Genomic DNA, 18,913 nt, shown 5'->3' with positions numbered 1-18,913 from the left:
GCCCGGGCAGAGCACGTCGGCGTGGCGCAGAGCCGTGCCGTGGACGGCGCTGGCGGTGCCCGTCGAGGTGCAGCCAGCCACCGCGTGGTGCCCAGCCCCGGTGCATCCAGGTCCTGGTACAGCTGTGGGCGTGTGCATGCGTGCGTGTGTGTGTGCATGTATGTGTGTGCGTGCACGTGTGTGTGCGCGCACACGTGTGTGTGCATGTGTGTGTGCGTGCACATGTTTGTGTGCACGTGTGCGTGCACGTGTGCGTATGGCGTATGTGTGTGTCCATGTGTGTGTGCATGTGTATGCATGCATGCATGTGTGTGTGCGCGTGTGTGTGCGCGTGCATGCACATGTGTGCGCACCTGTGTGTACGCACACGTGTGTGCAGGTGTGTGTGTGCAGGTATGTGTGTGCACGTGTGCGCACATGTATGTGTGCATGTGTGTGCGTGCGTGTGCGTGCGCACGTGTGTGTGTGCGTGCGCACCCAGGCAGGCAGTGCCCCCCATGCCCATCTCCGCTGGCCAGTCCCCCCCAGCAGCTCCACTCCGTCCCCTCCCCGCAGAGCCCTGCCTGTCCCGGGCCAGGGCTCCTGCCGCGCTGCCGTCCCCGGTGCCCGCGGCAGCGCCGGAGCCGCGGCCTTCAGCCTCCTCTCTCTCCCTCCGGCGGCAGGGCTCCCGCGGGCGGCTGCGCGGCGGGCTGGGCTGGGAGTCGAGCCTGCGGCAGCGGCCCATGCAGCGGCACACCTTCCAGGCCGGGGACCCCTACTACATCAGCAAGAGGAAGCGGGACGAGTGGCTGGCGCGCTGGAAGAGGGAGGTGAGGAGACGGACGCCGCCGGGGAGGGTGGGGAGGGGGGCCATGGCGGTGATGCCGGGATGGGGTGGGCTGCGCGGCGCTACGTGGTCTGAGCACCCCAAGCTCCGCGGCGTCTAGCTGCGTCCGAGGCTCCCACGGTTAATTGCGGCATCGCTAATGACGGCAGGCAGAGCTCCGGCAAAACGCGGCACACACAGAGCGCTCTGCCAGGCGCTGGCAGTGCCGGGGTGACCGGCTGCGTTGAGGGGCCGGCAGCACAGAGCGGGGCCTCGGGCGCGCAGCCGCATCGCAGGGCACCCCGGCTTGTGCCGCGCCATGAGGCTGGCGGCGGGGCGGGCACTCCCCGTGGGACCGCTGCGGCGGTGCCGCTGCCCTGCCGGCACCCGGGTTCCGCGCCATGGCCCGGGCGGGCAGCTTCGCCTCTCGCGCCTGTGCCCCCCGCCGGGGGCCACCATAAGCCGGGGGCCAGAGGCCCGGTGCGCGCAGCTGCCGGCGCAGGCAGCACGGGGCCTGCCCTTCTCCTGCGGGATGTGCCGTTCCTGACGGTTTCCCGGGGAACCAGCGCGCGCCATGACGCAGCCAAAATCCGCAGAGCCGAGGGCAGCGGCGGGAGGCTGGGGGTGGTGGGAGCCCCGGCCGCGGCGCAGGCGCAGGACTGCGGGCGGGCCGCGGCGCAGACAGCCGCTCGGGGGCGCGCCGTGGGGCAGGGGCTCCGTGGGTGCCCCGGGGGTCCTGGGGGTCCCGTCCCCACTGGCGTCCCCCCCGTTCCGCCCTCGCCCCGTTCTCTGCGTCGTCCCCCCGCTGCCAGCGGGTCTCCCTGGCAACGGGTCCCCTCGGCACTATTTATAGCCCTGCGCTGCCGAGCGCCGTCACGCCGTCACCGCGTGGGGACGGGGGGAGGCTGGCACGGCCAGGGCATCCCGCAGGGCACGGCCAGGCCATTCCCGTGCGGCACAGGGCACGGCCAGGGTGGCCGTGCCAGGGGATCCCGTGGATCAGCTGCTCCCGGGGTGGCCGGCATGGGCCCAAGGGGTCCCACCGCCCCATGGGGGGCTGGCAGCCAGGGCTGCGGGGGGGTCACCGCTGGACCCGGGGCTGCGCACAGCTGCTGCCCGCGGGCAGAGGTTTAGCCAGCGGGGCGTCCCGGCCGGGGTGGGCACCCCCGGGCGCAGGTGGGCTGAGTGCCTGGAAGGGGCTTTGCCAAATACATGGTCATGGTCCAGGTTTGCTGCCCGGCACGGGGAGCACCGCAGGTGCCGCCGGCGGTGCCACGGACGGACCCCTGCGCCGTGGGCTCCGGCAGGGGCCTGTGGTGGCTGCCCCGGCCAGTGCAGGCAGCTGCCGGCCGTGCCGTGCCATGCCCAGTGTGCGGGGCAGACCGCAGCTCGGCACAGCCGGGGAGGTTGGTGGTTGCAGCCGCCGAGTAACAATTTTCCAACACACGGTTCACTCGCCAAGACAAATGCAGATTCAGGTCAGCCAGAACCGCTCGTCAGCCAAAAGTAATTGGGGAAAAAATGCTAAAAAAATCAAAATACTTCTTGTGAGGATCCGCAAACAATGCTGAGTTTCGCTGCGTCTGATTCCTCTGGTGTTCTAACAGGACTGAGTGTTTTCTTTTCATTACGGGGAGAAGCCTGGATCGTGTGCAGGCTGCATCGGCCTTTCCCCCGGCTCGGCGGACGGCGCCCGAGCTGCACGCCCAGCGCCACTCGTCACTCGCTGATGGTGTCAGCGGCGCGGTCCCCGGGGGGACCCTTGCCCTTTCCCTCCCTCCGGTGAGCTCCCCGTGCCGGCCACAGCGCCGGCCGCGCTCTGATATGGCCCTGGCTGTGGCCCGAAGGGGTTTGCTCCTTTGGGGGTGCCAGGGACCCGGAGGGCTGGTGGGCAGGAACCCCTCGCCGGTAAGGGATCCCCACGGCACGGCACGACCCTTCAGCCCCGGCTGTTTCCTCTCTGCGGAGGTCCCCAAGCTTGTCACCCGTCGCTCCGGAGTGTGTTTTAGCGAGCGGAGCGGGCTGGCAGCGTCCCGTCGGCCAGACACGGCCGCTCCCCATCCCCGGACGGTGCCGGGTCTTCCCCCGCCGTGCGCCGGGCACGGCCCCGTGCCGCCCGCAACAGGGACACCCACCACCCATGCCCCTGCGCCCCAGCGCTGTTTGGGGGGGCAGAGGCTGCCTGGTGGGGTCCCAGCAGCTTGGCTGGGGTGCTGCGGTGGGGGTGGGGACGGCCTGGCCCCTTCCAGCCTTCCCTCCTCTTCCTCACCCCGCACAGGCTCCGGGGGCCGTCGCTGCCGCTCGCCAGCCCCAGGGCCGCAGCCGGAGCGGTACCAGGCACTGAGCCTTGCCTGTCCGTGCTGGGACACCCTCAGCTGGGCCCTGGTGTCATCTGTGCACCCCTATCCCTGTGCCAGCTGTGGGGCAGGGGTGGGGCAGGAAATAGAGATGGGGCAGAGGTGGGTGGAGATGGAGATGGGGATGGGGATGGGTTTGCAGATGGAGATAGGGATGGGATGGAGGTGGGGATGGAGATGAGGATGGGGAGGGGATGGGATGAAGATGGAGATGAGGATGGAGATGGAGATGGGATGAAGATGGAGATGGAGATGGGATGAAGATGGAGATGGGGATGGGGGTGGGGATGGGGATGAAGATGGAGATGGGGATGGGGGTGGAGATGGGATGAAGATCAAGATGGAGTTGGAGACAGAGATGGAGATGGGCATGGGGATGGGGGTGGGAGTGGGAATGGGAATGGGGGTGGAGATGGGGATGGAGATGGGATGAAGATCAAGATGGAGATGGGATGGAGATGGAGAGGGGAATGGGGATGGGGGTGGAGATGGGATGAAGATCAAGATGGAGATGGGGTGGGGTGGGGCGAGGACAAGGACAGGGAAGGGGGCTGGGGGTGGGGCAGGGGCCCGAGGGCAGCGGGGCGGTTGGGTTGGGTTGATTGCCTGGATGTGCCCATCGCCTGGAGACCCGGCTTATCTCGGCGCTAACGACCGGCGGATGGGAGATTTCCTCCCTCCGCCCCGGGACACGGCAGACCCCCCCCCGCGGGGGGCCCAGGTCCCTCCCGCGGCTCCGTCCCTCCTCTGCCCCGCCGCCCCCCCCCCCGCCGGCGCCCCCCGCGGCGCCGCAGTGCCCGTGGAGCCCCTCGCGTGGGTTCGCCTCTGAATCATTTTCCGGGTCCCCAAAGCAGTTTTGTGGCTCTGGCACGGCCGAGGGGCGCTGGGGGGGCCGGGGGGGGGGGGCGCTGGCCTGGCACTGGGGTGCAGCCGTGCTGCTGGTGTGGGGTGCCAAGGGGGCTGCCGTGGGCGAGGTGGTTCGGCCAAGGCACCCCCGGCGCAGGGTGGGGGTTCGTGGGGCAGGAGGGCTCTGCTGCCATCCCCCCTCCCAGCCCCACAGCCCTCCCCCCTGGGGGGCAGCCCCATGCCCGGGGGGTGACGGCCATCGGCCCCTTTGTCCCTGCACTCTGCAACACAAAGGGGTCCCAGGGCTAGGAGCTCTGCCGGACACCGCCTGCCTGGGCCCCGGGGACCCCCAGCCCCGGGGACCCCGGACCCACAGCCTGCCGGGGGCTGCCCCAGGGTGCCGGCACCCCAAGCGTGTCCCATCGCAGCCCGGGGCTGCGGCTCCCACCCAGGCTCCTTGCTCTGCTCGGCATCGGTGAAAAACACACTCCCGAAAACACCCCGCCATGCCGGGAGGGAGACGCCGGCACCCCACGGCAGCCGTGCCGGCGGCCTGGGCGCTGCAGAAGGGCTGGCGCGAGCACCCTGCAGCCCTGCCTGCACCCCACAGTGGTTTGGCACCCGGCACCCTGCCGGGGGGTCCCATGGGGCCCTGCCCCTGCCTGCCGCCAGCCGTGGGGAAGGAGAGGGGACATGGTGGAGCCCATGGGTGACAGACTGCTGCCGGGGTGGCGGGTGCTGCTGCCTCGTCCTTGTCGCCATCCTCACAGGACAGAGGCCGGGCACATGGCACGGCGCAGGCCATGCCACCACTGGGGACATCCCTTGGGGCGCGTGGCTGCTGGGGGGACACGTACCCCCGCTGCGGGGCATGGGGGGTGCCTGAGCGGTCCGGGCTGTGCCGCGGGGAGCTGGAGTCAGGGGAATGGGCTTTGGGGTGCGTCGGCTCTCGTTTGTCAGGACATCGGTTCCTGAGGGACGTGCCAGGGGACAGGCCATCACTGGGAGACATGTTTTGGGGTATCTGGCTCTCTGCCCAGCTGCAGCTGCTCTGGGGAGCTGGGGGTGACGAGGACAGTACCTGCCCCCCATCTGCCTCGGCAGGCGCTGGCGGGGGCAGCCTGTCCCAGCGAGCCCACCGTCCCAGCCACGGTCTGCCATGGCCCCGGGCTGGGCATACTGCTGGGTTGCAGCCTGCAGACAGGCCTGAACTGGGACAGCTGAGTCCAGACTGGGCCAGAGTGGGCCATACTGGTGTCGGTGCATGCGGATGGGCTGAACTGGGCGATGTGGTCCCACACCAGTGCCGTGCGGGTGTGCGGACGGGCTGGACTGGGCACTGTGGTCCCACACCAGTGCCGTGCGGGTGTGTGGACAGGCTGGACTGGGCGCTGTGGTCCCGCACCAGTGCCATGCAGGTGTGCGGACGGGCTGGACTGGGCGCTGTGGTCCCACACCAGTGCCATGCGGGTGTGCGGACGGGCTGGAGTGGGCGCTGTGGTCCCGCACCAGTGCCGTGCGGGTGTGTGGACGGGCTGGACTGGGCGCTGTGGTCCCACACCAATGCCATGCGGGTGCATGGGGATGAGCTGAACTGGGCGATGTGGTCCCGCACCAGTGCCGTGCGGATGTGCGGACGGGCTGGACTGGGCGCTGTGGTCCCGCACCAGTGCCGTGCGGGTGTGTGGACGGGCTGGACTGGGCGCTGTGGTCCCGCACCAGTGCCGTGCGGGTGTGTGGACAGGCTGGACTGGGCGCTGTGGTCCCGCACCAGTGCCGTGCGGGTGTGTGGACAGGCTGGACTGGGCGCTGTGGTCCCGCACCAGTGCCGTGCGGGTGTGTGGACGGGCTGGACTGGGCGCTGTGGTCCCACACCAATGCCATGCGGGTGCATGGGGATGAGCTGAACTGGGCGATGTGGTCCCGCACCAGTGCCGTGCGGGTGTGTGGACGGGCTGGACTGGGCGCTGTGGTGGGGACGGGCCCGCCCGGAGCAGCCGCCGGCCCCGCGCTGCAGTGCCGCTGGGGCGGGCTGGGCCGGCGGGTCCCGCCAGGGCCGGCGCGGGGGGGCCGGCGAGGTCGGAGCCCCCCGGGCGGATTCCTGCCGTGCCGGGGCGCGGTCCCCCGGGGCGCCGCCGCCCCCGGCCCGTCCCGCCGCCCCGCAGCACAAAGGGGCCGGGGGCCGCGGCCCTGGGACAAAAGGCGGCGCGGAGCGGCCCCGCGGCGGGGAGGCCGCCGCAGCCCAGCCCGGACGGGATCGCTGCCTCCGGGCCGGTGAGTACCGCGGAGGCCCGGCCCGGGTGACCGGGGAGCCCCCAGCCCCCTGCTGCCGCCCGACCGCGGGGCCGGGCCCGGGGAGCGAGGAAGGTGCACCGGCCCGTGCGGGGGGTGGCCGGGGAGCCGGGCCGATTGCAACGGGACCGGACCGCGGGGAGACAGCGGAGCCGAGGCAAGGGGGACCGGGCCGCAGTGAGAGATCCGAGCCCGCCGGGCCGGGCCGGGCCGAGCTGCCTAGCCGAGCTGGGCCGAGCGGAGCCGAGCCGACCCGCGTGAGGCCGACCCGAGTTGCCGAGCCGACCCGAGCGGAGCCGAGCCGACCCGAGTGGGGCTGACCCGACCCGAGCGGGTCCGACCCGACCCGAGTTGCCGAGCAGGGACGATTTGCCGAGCAGGGACGATTTGCCGAGCGAGGCCGAGCGGCCGAGCCGGGCCGAGGCGCGGGCGAGGGGGCCGGGCCGGGCTGTCCCCTCGGCGCCGCGCGGCCCCTCCCCGCCGCAGCCAACCAGCCGGGCCGGGAGGCACCATGTGACCCGGGGAGCCCAGACAAAGGACCGCCCGCCCTGCCCCGCGGCCCGGCCCGGCCCGGCCCGGCTCGGCTCGGCTCGGCTCGGCTCGGCTCGAGTCGGCTCGGCTCGGCTCGGCTCGGCTCGGCTCGGCCCGGCCCGGCTCGGCCCAGCCTGTCCCGGCTCAGCTCGGCTCAATTCGGCTCAACTCGGCCCGGCCCGCCGCGGCGCCCAGCCCGCATGGGTAGGTGGCCCCCGCGGGGAGGTCGGCCCGGCCCGGGGGCGGTGGGTGCCCGGGCGGGGTCTCCGCTGGCGCTGGAGCTGCCCCCCAGGGGACAGGCCTTGCGGGGCTGCGCCGTGTGCTGGGGAAGGGGGCTGAGGGGGGCGGCAGCGGGGGGCCACGCCACCCCCCCCGGCCGGTACGGGGTGAGCTGTGCAGGGCTCGGGAGCCGTACCGTGGCTGGGGGGCCGGGGGTCGTGTCATGGGGGACGCCCCCCTCGGGGACACCCCCGGGAGGGGTGGCCGCAGCCTCCCCGTTCCCCCAGAGCCCCCCGGCAGCTCTGCGAGCGCTCCCCAAGTTGTTTCCCCCGACCGCAGAGGAAAACTGAGGCACGGGAGCTCAGGGGGGTGGCCCGGGGGCAGCCTGGGGGTCCCCGCTTGCCCGGGGAGGCTGCTGTGGTAGCGCCTGCTGCTTGGGGGCTGTCCTGGGGGGCTGCAGGCCCAGGGCACCCTGCCTGCCCTCTGCCCGCGTCTCAGGGCGCCCCGCAGCCCTGCCCTGACCGCTGCATGTGTGCGTCCCTCCCCAGGCGGAGGAAGAAGGCAAAGGTGATCGCCGTGATGAACGTGGTGGAGGAGACGCCACGGGCAGAGCCCAGAAGGAGGAGGAGGCCAGCCCCCCCCGCCTCGCAGCAGCCCACCGACCCTGCCTCGCCCAACGTGGCCACCACGCCTGAGCCAGTGGTGGCCGATGCCGTCGACAAGAACACCTCCAAGTCTGCCGACGACGAGCCCGAATACGAGGTGAGGGCAGGGCCGGCCAGGGAAGGGGGGCTTTGCGGGGCCGCTGCCCCCCAGGGGTGCGGACAGCCCTTCCCCACCGGCCTCTGACCTTCCCCGCTCGTCTCGTCGCGGCGCAGGACGGCCGGGGCTTCGGCATCGGCGAGCTGGTGTGGGGCAAGGCTGCGCGGCTTCTCCTGGTGGCCCGGGCGCATCGTTTCTGGTGGATGACGGGCCGGAGCCGGGCGGCTGAGGGCACCCGCTGGGTGATGTGGTTCGGGGACGGCAAGTTCTCGGTGGTAAGTGGCACCCATGGGGTGGGGGTCTGGACAGCCCCCCCAGCCCCAGGCATCCCCCCTAGGCTCACAGCCACGTCCTGCCTCCCAGGTCTGCGTGGAGAAGCTCCTGCCGCTCAGCTCCTTCGCCAGCGCCTTCCACCAGGCCACCTACAACAAGCAGCCCATGTACCGCAAAGCCATCTACGAGGTCCTGCAGGTGAGCGCCGGCGGCAGGCTGGCACCGGCCCCCCCAGCACCGGTGGGTCGGGGGGGACATCGGTGCCCGAGCGGGTCTGTCCTGCCAACCCCAGGCAGGGGGTGTGGGAGCAGGCAGCTGCCTCTCCGCCCCGCCATGATCAGGCTCTGCCTCGCCTCCCACACCCAGCAGCGTCCTGGGGAGCACAGGGTGTCTCTTAAAGGGTGGGGGGTCTAGGGCACTCCCTCAGGAGACTTTGGGGGTGTCTGGGAACCTGGGGTTGAGGGTGGGAACCTCCTGGGCAGGGTGGGTGATGGCCGGGCCTGCGGCTCCCCCGGCAGGTGGCAAGCAGCAGAGCAGGGAAGATCTTCCCGGCGTGCCCCGAGAACGATGAGACGGACACCTCCAAGGTGGTGGAGATCCAGAACAAGCAGATGATCGAGTGGGCCCTGGGCGGCTTCCAGCCCTCCGGCCCCAAGGGCCTGGAGCCCCCCGAAGGTGAGCGGGCATGCGCGGGGCCCTGCTCGCAGGACAGGGACCCGCTCGGTGGCCTTGGCGAGTTGAGTTCCCCCGGGACCCCCAGCCGTCGGCTCCGGCATCACCAGGGTGGCACGGGCTCGGGCAGAGGATGCACCATGGGGCTGGTGGCAGGTCCTGGGAGGGCAGGTCCCCCTGTGGGGTGCGGGGCCACCGGGACCCCTCTGACGGAACTCCACTGATGGGACCCCATGCACCCCTTGCAGAGGAGCGAAACCCCTACAAAGAAGTTTACACGGAGATGTGGGTAGAGCCGGAAGCAGCCGCCTACGCACCACCCCCGCCCGCCAAAAAACCCAGGAAAAGCACAACAGAGAAGCCGAAGGTCAAGGAGATCATTGACGAGCGCACCCGAGGTACCGCCCGGGGAGTCGGGGATGCCCCTGTGCCCCCCCCTCCGCCCTCCACAGGGGTTTGCTTGGCCATGACCCTGCCACGGCTTGGTCCCGGTGCCGGGAGGGCTGTGCTCACCGTGGGGGGCTGTGGGGTGAAAGCTGCTCTGGGCCAGGTCCCCTGCTCCATTGGGGACCTTCCCTCCTGGGGGTCCCCTCCCTTGGCCCCGCTGCAGGGTCTGCGCGGAGGGGAGCTGGCTGGCACGGGGCAGAATCCCTCCGACCCCGACCCCTCTCTCCCTCCCCAGAGCGGCTCGTTTATGAGGTCCGGCAGAAATGCAGGAACATCGAGGGTGAGTGTGGGGCGGTGCCTGGCCCCGGGGACGGGGCTGGGCTGGAGGGTCCCTTCGGCTGGGCACCAATGCTGGCTGCAGAGCTGGGGGGCAAGGGGGGCCCACGGGGCCAGAGGACGGGCTTGTGCCATCCCTCAGCCTGGCTGGCAGCAGGGCCAGCGGCAGCCGTGACATGATGGTGGCCTGTCCCAGATACTGCTGGGGACCCCTGGGACCCTGCCCGGGGCTGGGGTCACTGGCCCGGAAAGGGCTGAGCCTGGGCATGGAGCGAGGGAGGGCTGGGGGGCCGGGGAGGCGCTGGGAGCCCCACCCCACTGTCCCCAGGGTTGGTCCCCGTCGCACCGCAGTGGCTGTCCCATTGGTGCCGGCAGTTTGGGGCTGGGGGAGGGCCCTGCCGCTCCCCAGCTCGGGGGGGGCGAGTGTTTGCCGGGGGCAGCAGCAGGACGTGGCTCGGGGTCAGGCTGCTCCCCGCGCGCCGGGCTCGCCCCGCTGTGGGGTGCCGCAGAGCCTGGAGGTAACATCTCCCCTCCTGCTCTCAGACATCTGCATCTCCTGCGGGAGCCTCAACGTGACCCTGGAGCACCCTCTCTTTATCGGAGGAATGTGCCAAAACTGCAAGGTACAGCGCGGCGCAGGCAGCCCTGGCGGCAGGCAAGCGGGCACGGCCGCGCCCCCCAAACACCCTGTCCCGGAGGTCTCCCTGCCAGGCCTCTCTGCCAGGAACTGCCCCGGTGCCCTCGCAGGGTGCCTGGCCTCGCAGCGGCATCGCGGCGCAGGGCCCGGGCCGCACCGCGCTCACGCCTTGGCTTTCCCCCAGAACTGCTTCTTGGAGTGCGCGTACCAGTACGACGACGACGGATACCAGTCCTACTGTACCATCTGCTGCGGCGGCCGCGAGGTGCTCATGTGCGGCAACAACAACTGCTGCAGGTCCGGGGCCGCCGTCCCGGCGTGGGGCTGGGGGAGGTTTCGGCAATGGCACAGTCCCAGCATGGGGCTGGGGAGGTTTTGGTGAGGCACCACAGTCCTGGTACGGGAATTCAGTGATGCCAGTCCAGGTTTGGGACTGGGAGGTTTTGGTGGTGCCACAGTCCCAGTGTGGCATTTTGGTGATGCCCCAGTCCAGACATGAGGCTGGGGAGGTTTTGGTGATGGCCTGGTCCTGGTGTGGGGCTGGGGGAGATTTCGGCAATGCCCCAGTCCCAGCATGGCACTGGGAATTTTCAGCGATGCCACAGTCCTGGCTTGGGGCTGGGGCAGTTTTGGCAATTCTACAGTCCGATGTGGGGCTGGGGAGGTTTTGGTGGTGCGCCGGTCCTGGCATGGGAATTTGGTAATGCCAGTCCTGGCATGGGGCTGGGAGGTTTTGGTGGCGCCGCAGGTCCCAGGTGCGGCATGTGGGTCCCGGCATGGGGCTGGCAGAGGTTTGGGCAGTGTGGCAGGTCCCAGCATGAGGCTGCCCGTCCCGGTGTGCCCCCCTGGCACTGGCCAGCGAGGGGCACGGCCACAGCCTGGCCTCAGTCCCACTGGGGCAGCGGGGCCGTGCCGGGGGCGCCGGGCCCCACCGCCGCCCGCACTCACTCCCCAGCACCCCATAGCGGGGATGCTGCCAGGGGGTACCAGACCCAGCCCCGACGCTGGCTCTCGGCTCTCCCAGGTGCTTCTGCGTGGAGTGCGTGGACCTGCTGGTGGGCCCGGGGGCGGCGCAGGCGGCCATCAAGGAGGACCCCTGGAACTGCTACATGTGCGGCCATAAGGGCGTCTACGGGCTGCTGCGGCGGCGGGAGGACTGGCCTTCGCGCCTCCAGATGTTCTTCGCCAACAACCACGACCAGGAGTTTGTGAGTGCCCCTGGCCCCAGCCGGGCTCCCCGCCGCCCCCCGTGTCCCCTCGCCCTGCTGCCCCATGTCCCCACTCCCCGCTTGACGCCCACCCGTGGCTTTCAGGACCCGCCGAAGGTGTACCCACCAGTGCCGGCTGAGAAGAGGAAGCCCATCCGCGTGCTCTCACTCTTCGATGGCATCGCCACAGGTGGGTGGGGGTCCCCGGCCCAGCAGCCCCCATAGGGACCCTCCCTGGAGCGTGTTTGGGATGGGGGGAAGAAGGGAGTGGGACGAGCAGCCTGCCTGCACCCCACAACTGTCTGGCCTCGGGGCAGGGGGGTCCCACACCCATCGGGGTGTCAGCGGTGCGTGGACAGACCTGTACCGCCTGCGGGACCCCCGGCCGGGTATTCCCCGTGGGCAGCCCCCGCCCTCTCCTCTGCCCCGGGCACGGCGGTGCCGCCAGGGCAGGCCGGGGCGGGACAGGGGTTGGGGGCCCACTGTCCGCGTGCCGCCCAGCCCAGCCCCGCTCCCCGCAGGCCTGCTGGTGCTGAAGGACCTGGGCATCCAGGTGGACCGCTACATCGCCTCCGAGGTGTGCGAGGACTCCATCACCGTGGGCATGGTGAGGCACCAGGGCAAGATCATGTACGTCGGGGACGTCCGAAATGTCACCCAGAAACACGTACGTCCTGCCCGCCGGCTCCCCGCGGCTCCCCTCTCCCCGCAGGCAGCGGGTCCTCCCGAAGCGCTCCTATGTCCCCCAGATGGGGCCAGTCCCTTGTCCTGCGTCTCCCCACGCGCCGGGCTTCACCGGCACGGCCTTGCCATCCCGCCAGGGAGCTCGGCCGCCATCCGCCCCCACCGTGTGTCCAGGTGCCCCCCCCGGCGTGCACGCTGTCCCCCACGCAGGCGGCAGCGCCCGGCTCACCGGGGGCTCTCCCTCTTGCAGATACAGGAGTGGGGTCCCTTCGACCTGGTGATCGGGGGGAGCCCCTGCAACGACCTCTCCATCGTCAACCCGGCCAGGAAGGGGCTCTACGGTAGGTGTCTCCCCGCCGGGCTGGGGCTGGCCCCCGCCACCAGCCCCCCGCCACCAGCCCCCCGCCACCGCTGCCGGGCCCCTGCCGCTGACACCAGCCCCTCTTGCTCTCTGCCACCCAGAGGGCACCGGGCGGCTCTTCTTCGAGTTTTACCGCCTGCTCCACGAAGCGCGGCCCAAGGAGGGCGACGACCGGCCCTTCTTCTGGCTCTTCGAGAACGTGGTGGCCATGGGGGTGAGCGACAAGAGGGACATCTCACGCTTCCTGGAGGTGAGTGCCGGTGGGTCGCCGCTCTCCGCCCCAGGGGACCCCGAGGGTCCTGCCCCTGCCGCGGGGTGCCAAGCCCCGCTGACTTCTCGCCTCTCTCCCATCTCGCAGTCCAACCCCGTCATGATTGATGCCAAAGAAGTGTCTGCAGCACACAGGGCACGGTACTTCTGGGGGAACCTTCCCGGGATGAACAGGTTGGTGAGAGCGTGCCGGAGCCCTGCCGCTCGCCTGCCTGGGGCAGCTGCCTGCCTGTCGCGGGGCTGGGGGGTCTGGCAGCCCCTGGTCCGGCACCAGGAGAGAGGGAGGGGGCTGCAGAAAGGGCCAGACCTCTGGGTCCTCCCCGGGCCCAGATGTGGCTCTGGGGCTCCCCTGCCCTGGCTGGTGCTGGGTGGGAGCAGGGGGGGCTCAGAAAGTGGCGCTGCGTGACAGGACACCCCAAAAGCGCCCATAGAGGAGGCTGGTCCTGTCCTTGCTGCGTCGTGCCGGTGGGGTGGCACGGGGCTGCCCTCTGCATTCCTCCCGGATGGGGGCCATGGTGGCACATGGCTGGTGGCCACGGGCAGGCTCCCGCGGGGATCGGCTGCTTCTCGCCATCACCTGCCGCAGCCCCCCAAAACAGCCTTGGCTGCCCAGCGCACCCCACAAACGCCGGCTGGAGGGCTGCCCTGCGCCCACACCGGTGCTGGCGTGGGGACGTGGTGCTGCCACCCTGTGCCCACCCTGTCTCTCTCCCTCAGGCCACTCGCATCCACAGTCAACGATAAGCTGGAGCTGCAGGAGTGCCTGGAGCACGGCAGGATAGCAAAGGTCAGCCCCGGCACGCGGGATGCGGCCGGCGGGAGCGGGGACAGCACAGCCGAGGGGGCGGTGGGGTCCTGCCACCATCCCCGGCGGTCCCACAGCCCTTGGGCTGCCGGGGCGGGGTCCTGTGAGGGTGGAGGAGGGACACGGCGACGGCACCGGCACCCCAGGATGGGAGTCTCAGCTTTGGCGCGGGGCGGCACCGCCTGCCCGCGGCCGGCGCGCCGGGGGCTCTCCCGCCCCCCCGGCATGACCAGCCTGTGCCTCTTGCAGTTCAGCAAAGTGCGAACTATCACCACTCGCTCCAACTCCATCAAGCAGGGCAAGGACCAGCATTTCCCCGTCTTCATGAACGAGAAGGAGGACATCCTGTGGTGCACGGAGATGGAGAGGTACTGTGGCCGGCCGAGGGCTCGCTGCGGGGCAGGGGCCGGCAGCGCCGTGTCCATCGGGGCCGGCACCCCCTGACCCCGCTCCCCATCGTCCCCCTTCCCTGTGCCCGCAGGGTCTTCGGCTTCCCGGTGCATTACACGGACGTGTCCAACATGAGCCGCCTGGCCCGGCAGAGACTGCTCGGCAGATCCTGGAGCGTGCCGGTGATCCGCCACCTCTTCGCTCCCCTGAAGGAATACTTTGCCTGTGTTTAAGAGAGACAGACGGGAACTGGTGACACGGAGCGAGTCAGAAACAAAACCATCCACACCAAGAGAAGAGAAAACGCGGAGTGTGAGAAGAGTCAGCACCCAGAAGAAAGACGGGATTTCGCAGCCCGACGGGAACCTGGCACACGTCTCCCCGAGCGAAAGGGTTCGGTGTCCTCTCCTGAATTTCCAATGTTCAGCTTTTAGCCTATTTAAAAAAAAAAAAGCAAAAAAAAGAAAAAAAAACACACAAAAAAACCAACGAAAACGACAAAAAAACAAAAACGAAACGAAAAACAAACAAACAAACAAAAAAAAACAAACAAAAAACCAAAACGATTTTATTTTGGGGTAACCTTTTAATTTTCCGCTCTTTTCTGGCTGGGTTTTTCTGTTGGTTTGGTTTCCGCTTCTCGGAGCAGCGGGTGAGACGAGATGCCGTCGCCGGCTCTGCTCTCGGAGGAGGGGAAACGGCAGCGGGAAACCCCAGCCGGGAGAGGCGGAGGCGAAGGAGACCCGCTCCGTCTGCGCCGAGCTCGCGGCCCGGCCGCCGGCCCGGCGAGCTTGGGGGGAGCGCGAAGCGGCAGGGAGGCGCTCGGCCGGCTCCGCAACGCCCAGCGACTGAGCCTCACTCTTCCACCAGCACCGTTCACTGGTGATATGGAGCCAACCCAAGTGGCAGGGAAGCCGAGAACACACACACCACAACACACACCTTTTCTACAGTATTTTGGGTGCCTACCACACAGGAAACCTTGAAGAAAGCAAACCCTAGAGCCGCTGTTACCTCTTGTTTACAGTTTATATATATATGATAGATATGAGATATAGATATATATATATATAAAAGGTACTGTTACTACTGTACAACCTGACTTCATAATGGTGCTTTTAAACAGCGGGGTGAGTCGAGACATCAGCTTCCATGTTGCCTTACGTGCCGGGCCTTTCTGAGCGAGCGGCGCGGGAGGGGGCCGGGGCGGCGGCCGGGCGGGAAGCGTCTCCATCCCGAGTCATGCAATAACCTTTTTCTGTCCTAAAAGGAAGCGCCTCCCTCGGCGGCGGCGGCGGATGGCCGCCCTGCCCTGCCCGGCCCTGCCCGCGCTGCCCGCCCTGCCCGCGACGCGCACAAACGTACTGGTGCTCTTCTGCGTACGTGGCGTCCCCGGCCGGGCCGGTGCTGGTTGTCCCCCCCCGACCCGGCGGCGGGGTGCTCCTGCCTGCAGGCGCTGCCTGCCGGGGCGGCGCGGGGCACGGGTGCTGTGAATCGGGCTCTTGCCGAAAGCTGTGGCGGTGCCGCGCCGGCAGGGACGCGGGCAGGCCGGGAGGCAGGCCGGGAGCGAGTGCGGGACAGAGCGGTGCCGGAGCGCGGCTGGGGCGCTTCCGGCACGGGACGGGGACGGCTGCGGGTCCCCAGACCCTGGTGCTACATCTGCGGGGCCAGGCTGGGCAGCAGGAGGGCGACGTCCCGGTGAGCCGCGATGGGCCCCCGGTGCCGCCCGCGCCGTCGCCTGGCGCAGCGGGCGGCTCGGGGCGTCGCTCCTCTCTCCGAGTGCGTTTTTGGAGTGGCTGCGTCTCGTCGGTGCCCCGTGCCGGGGGTGGCCCCGTACCCCCTTTCTGGGGTGATGGGTGCCCGCGAGGTGCTCGGCGGGCGCGGGGAAGCGGCGGTGTCGGTGTCGGTGTTGAGGGCAGGCAGCCCTGGCCGCAGCGGGCCGGGAGCTGCGGCGGCGTTGGCGGTGCAGAGGGGAGCCGTGGTGCGTTGCAGGCAGGGTGCGGGCAGGACGCAGGCAGGTGCTGGCATTGCTGTGGATGGTGCTACTTGTCTGGCAGCTGTGGGTGCCGTGGGAGGTCGGTGGGTCCGGCTTGGTGCGGGGGCATTGCCCCACGTCCCCGGTGGGACGGCCGGATCCCGTGCCCAGGGCCGGAGCGGAGGGGCTCCGGCGGGGCCAGGGACTGGTGCTACGGCGCAGGGGAGGCTCTCGGAGGGTCTCCGGCCCGTCGCCGTCTCTTCTCTAACTGTGAAAGGTGCCGGGGGTCCGTGTGGGGACGGGGGCCGCCGGCCGCTCGCTGCGGGGTGCTGGCTAATTGGCAGCGAGCCGCGCCGGCCGCCCCGGGGTGCTGAGAGGTGCTGGGACCGATGGCGGCGGGGGCAGGCGGGGGGCGGCCCCGGGGCCCCCCACCTCCCCACCGCGCCTGGTGCTACCGGGGGTTCGGAGGCCCCTCTGTCGGTGCGGGTGGCGCGGGGAGCTGAGCCGGCGCAGGGCGGCTGCGGTGGGCGACGCCGCGGGGCCCAGCTTTGCCAGGTGGTAAAGGAGGCGAGGCGGGACGCGGCCCCCCGGCCCCGGGCGCCGAGCCGTGGCTGTGGGCTCTAGCTTGGTCCCGGGGCCGGAGCCCGCGCTGCCCTGCAGCGCCGGGGCGAGTCTGGCACGGGGCTGCCGCGCCGTGCGCGGGTCCCGCCTGCGGCGGCAGCGCCGGCCGTGAGCCTTGCGCGGCCCTGCGGCACCGTCCGCGGGCCCTGCACGGCTCTGCAGCCCCGGGTGCGAGTGCCGCGTGGGCCCTGCAGCACTTCCTGCAGGTCCTGCACAGCCCCGCGACATCACGGGCGAGTCTTGCGCGGCTCTGCAGCGCCGGGCGCGGCTCCCGCGCGGCCCTGCGGCACCGTTTGCAGGTCCCGCGCAGCCGTGCAGCGCCGCTGGCGAGCCTCGCGCGGCCCTGCAGCAGGCTTTGGGGGGCCCGACGGGCCGCGCCGCGCCGGCCCGGCACGGCCCTGCAGCACCTTTGACGGGCCGGGTCCCAGCCGGCTCCGCGGCGCGGGGTGCCGGCCCGGTGCAGCGTTGGCGCGTCCCACGCGGCTCCTGCGCCCACCCCGGGCGCCCGCAGCTGGGACGCCCGGGCCGGGGCCGGAGCCGGTGCCCGAGCCGGCGGGAAGCGGGATCCCGTAGCGGCACAACTGGAAAGGCGCCGGGGTGGCGCCGGGCTTGGCTCGGTGGTGCCGGGGGCACCACAGCCGCCGGCGGTGGTGGGGACCGTGGGGACGCCTGGGGAAAGAGTTCAGTTTTTAACGTACCCGACTCACATCTTTTTTTAAAACAAACAGACAAATTTTGTTGCACAGCCCTAGATGAAATGGTTAAAAAAAAAAAATAAGCCTAAATTCCTTAAGATCCGCCGAGGGAGTAGGTGACAAACACGGTGCTAAAACATTTTATTAAAAATATATATTGTTAAATTAAGTCTGCTGTCTGGACAATGACTGTTTGTTTTGTTTTCTTGTAGTGGAGTTTCAAAGAGCACTATTATTTTACTCTTATATATTATTATTAAAAAAAAAAAGAAAAAACAAAAAGGCATTTTAACTTTGTACTTGAAAACTAAACGAGAGATTTCATGTGTTTTAGCCTAGACATTGAAGTAGCTGACGCTTAACTATTTGTGGGGAATCATGTACTCATACCGAGGAATAAACACGTAGAGATCGGTACCCTCCTCTCCTATGATTTGGCTCAGCCCGCGCCCGACCGCCACATTCCCGGCAGCGCCGGCGGCGCCGCCGCGGCCGCCCCGGCCCAGCGTCCCCAGCTGCTCTCCCCCCACCCCCCCACCCCCCGTTTTATTTTCTACTTTTCTCCTTCTCGGTTCGTTCCTTTTGTTTTTTGTTGGTTTGTTTTTTTAGGGTCGCTTCTCTATTTATTGCCGCTGAATACTGTGCATTTCACCGTATGGTTCTGGCCCGCGGGGCTTGCCCGGCACTCTGTTGTATCTGTGTAAGTATTGCTCGTGACATAGCTGTTCTGAACTAATTAAAGGTCAATGCGTGCAGCAGATGTAGAAAGTCTGTCCGTTCCGCTTCCATCCCATCCTCCTTTTTTTTTTTTTCTTTTTTTTTTTTTCCTTTGGTGCCCAGAAGAGTATAATACAGACGAGCTCCTTTCTAATGTACTTGTGCTGGAGAACACTTGAATAAATGTACTGTTTTTGTGCAAAAAAAAAAAAAAGAAAAAAAGAGGAAAAAAAGAAAAAAAACCTTCCCTGCGCTCCTGTGCTCTGTGTCCTTGCGGCGGGGGTCCGGCGGGCGCCCGGGGGGGTGGGGGGGCAGAGCCCCCAGCAACACGGGACCCGCCCTGCGCAGCCGCTGCCTCCAGCCGGGCCGTGCCGGCTGGGGGGCGAGACGCCTGGGGACCCCTGTGCCACAGCCCGCGGGGTGGGGGGACCAGGGGACCCCTCGGGGACGGAGCCCCTGAGGAGAGGGGCTGGTGGGGGCCCCCGGGGCCAGGGAGAACGCCCACCCCCCCGCTGTCTGCCCAGGGAGTGGGCTGGGGCTGGAGGAAATGCCCAAAAACCGTCCAAAACGGAGGACGAGCAGGCTGGGGGTCTCCTGAGACACACCGGCCCCCCAAGGGCGGCACCCAAGGGTGCCCAGGGCCTGCCGAGCTCCTCGTGACCCCCCCCCCCCCGAAGGTGACGGGGACAGGAGCACGCGCCCGTGGGGTGGAGAGCGGCAAATGCGGCCCCGAACGGCCGGCGCGGGGCGCGGGGTCTGGTGGGTGGATGTGGGGCGGGCGGGCGGCTCGGGGAGCCGCGCTCTGCCGGGGGCTGGCAGGGGCCCGGTGCACCGGGCACCGTGCCGGGGTCCCTGGGCTGTCGGGGCGGCCGGGCAGCGCTCGCGGGGGTTTGCAGGTAACGCGCTTGCAGGCGATACGCCGGGGCGGGCTGGAGCCCCCCGGGACCTGCACACCCTCGAGGAACGGGCCCGTGTGACCTCATGAGGTTCCACAAGGCCAAGGGCAGGGTCCTGCCCCTGGGTCGGGGCAGCCCCGGTATCAGCACAGACTGGGGGTGAAGGGATGGAGA

The 18,913-nt window shown here is 69.3% G+C and overlaps 1 protein-coding gene across 1 annotated transcript in view; it reads left to right on the top strand.

Annotated features, from left to right (window-relative positions):
- Positions 1–15,049, top strand: part of DNMT3A (DNA methyltransferase 3 alpha) — a gene marked incomplete at its 5' end in the record, with an annotated part of 37,247 nt that extends 22,198 nt beyond the window's left edge. The window contains 21 exon segments of the mRNA XM_081998189.1: positions 616–809; positions 7,599–7,604; positions 7,606–7,812; positions 7,929–7,970; positions 7,972–8,005; positions 8,008–8,087; positions 8,176–8,283; positions 8,604–8,760; positions 9,006–9,155; positions 9,440–9,484; positions 10,024–10,103; positions 10,302–10,414; positions 11,142–11,325; positions 11,431–11,515; positions 11,847–11,992; positions 12,260–12,350; positions 12,472–12,620; positions 12,729–12,814; positions 13,358–13,427; positions 13,695–13,813; positions 13,927–15,049. Of these exon segments, the coding sequence (XP_081854315.1) occupies positions 616–809; positions 7,599–7,604; positions 7,606–7,812; positions 7,929–7,970; positions 7,972–8,005; positions 8,008–8,087; positions 8,176–8,283; positions 8,604–8,760; positions 9,006–9,155; positions 9,440–9,484; positions 10,024–10,103; positions 10,302–10,414; positions 11,142–11,325; positions 11,431–11,515; positions 11,847–11,992; positions 12,260–12,350; positions 12,472–12,620; positions 12,729–12,814; positions 13,358–13,427; positions 13,695–13,813; positions 13,927–14,068 (2,288 nt within the window). The 3' untranslated portion in view covers positions 14,069–15,049.
- Between the last annotated feature and the right edge of the window lie 3,864 nt (positions 15,050–18,913).

Source organism: Phaethon aethereus, assembly GCF_964289735.1.
Source record: "Phaethon aethereus genome assembly, chromosome: 3".
NCBI classification, from domain to species: domain Eukaryota; kingdom Metazoa; phylum Chordata; class Aves; order Phaethontiformes; family Phaethontidae; genus Phaethon; species Phaethon aethereus.
This window is presented reverse-complemented; position numbering and strand designations above follow the sequence as displayed.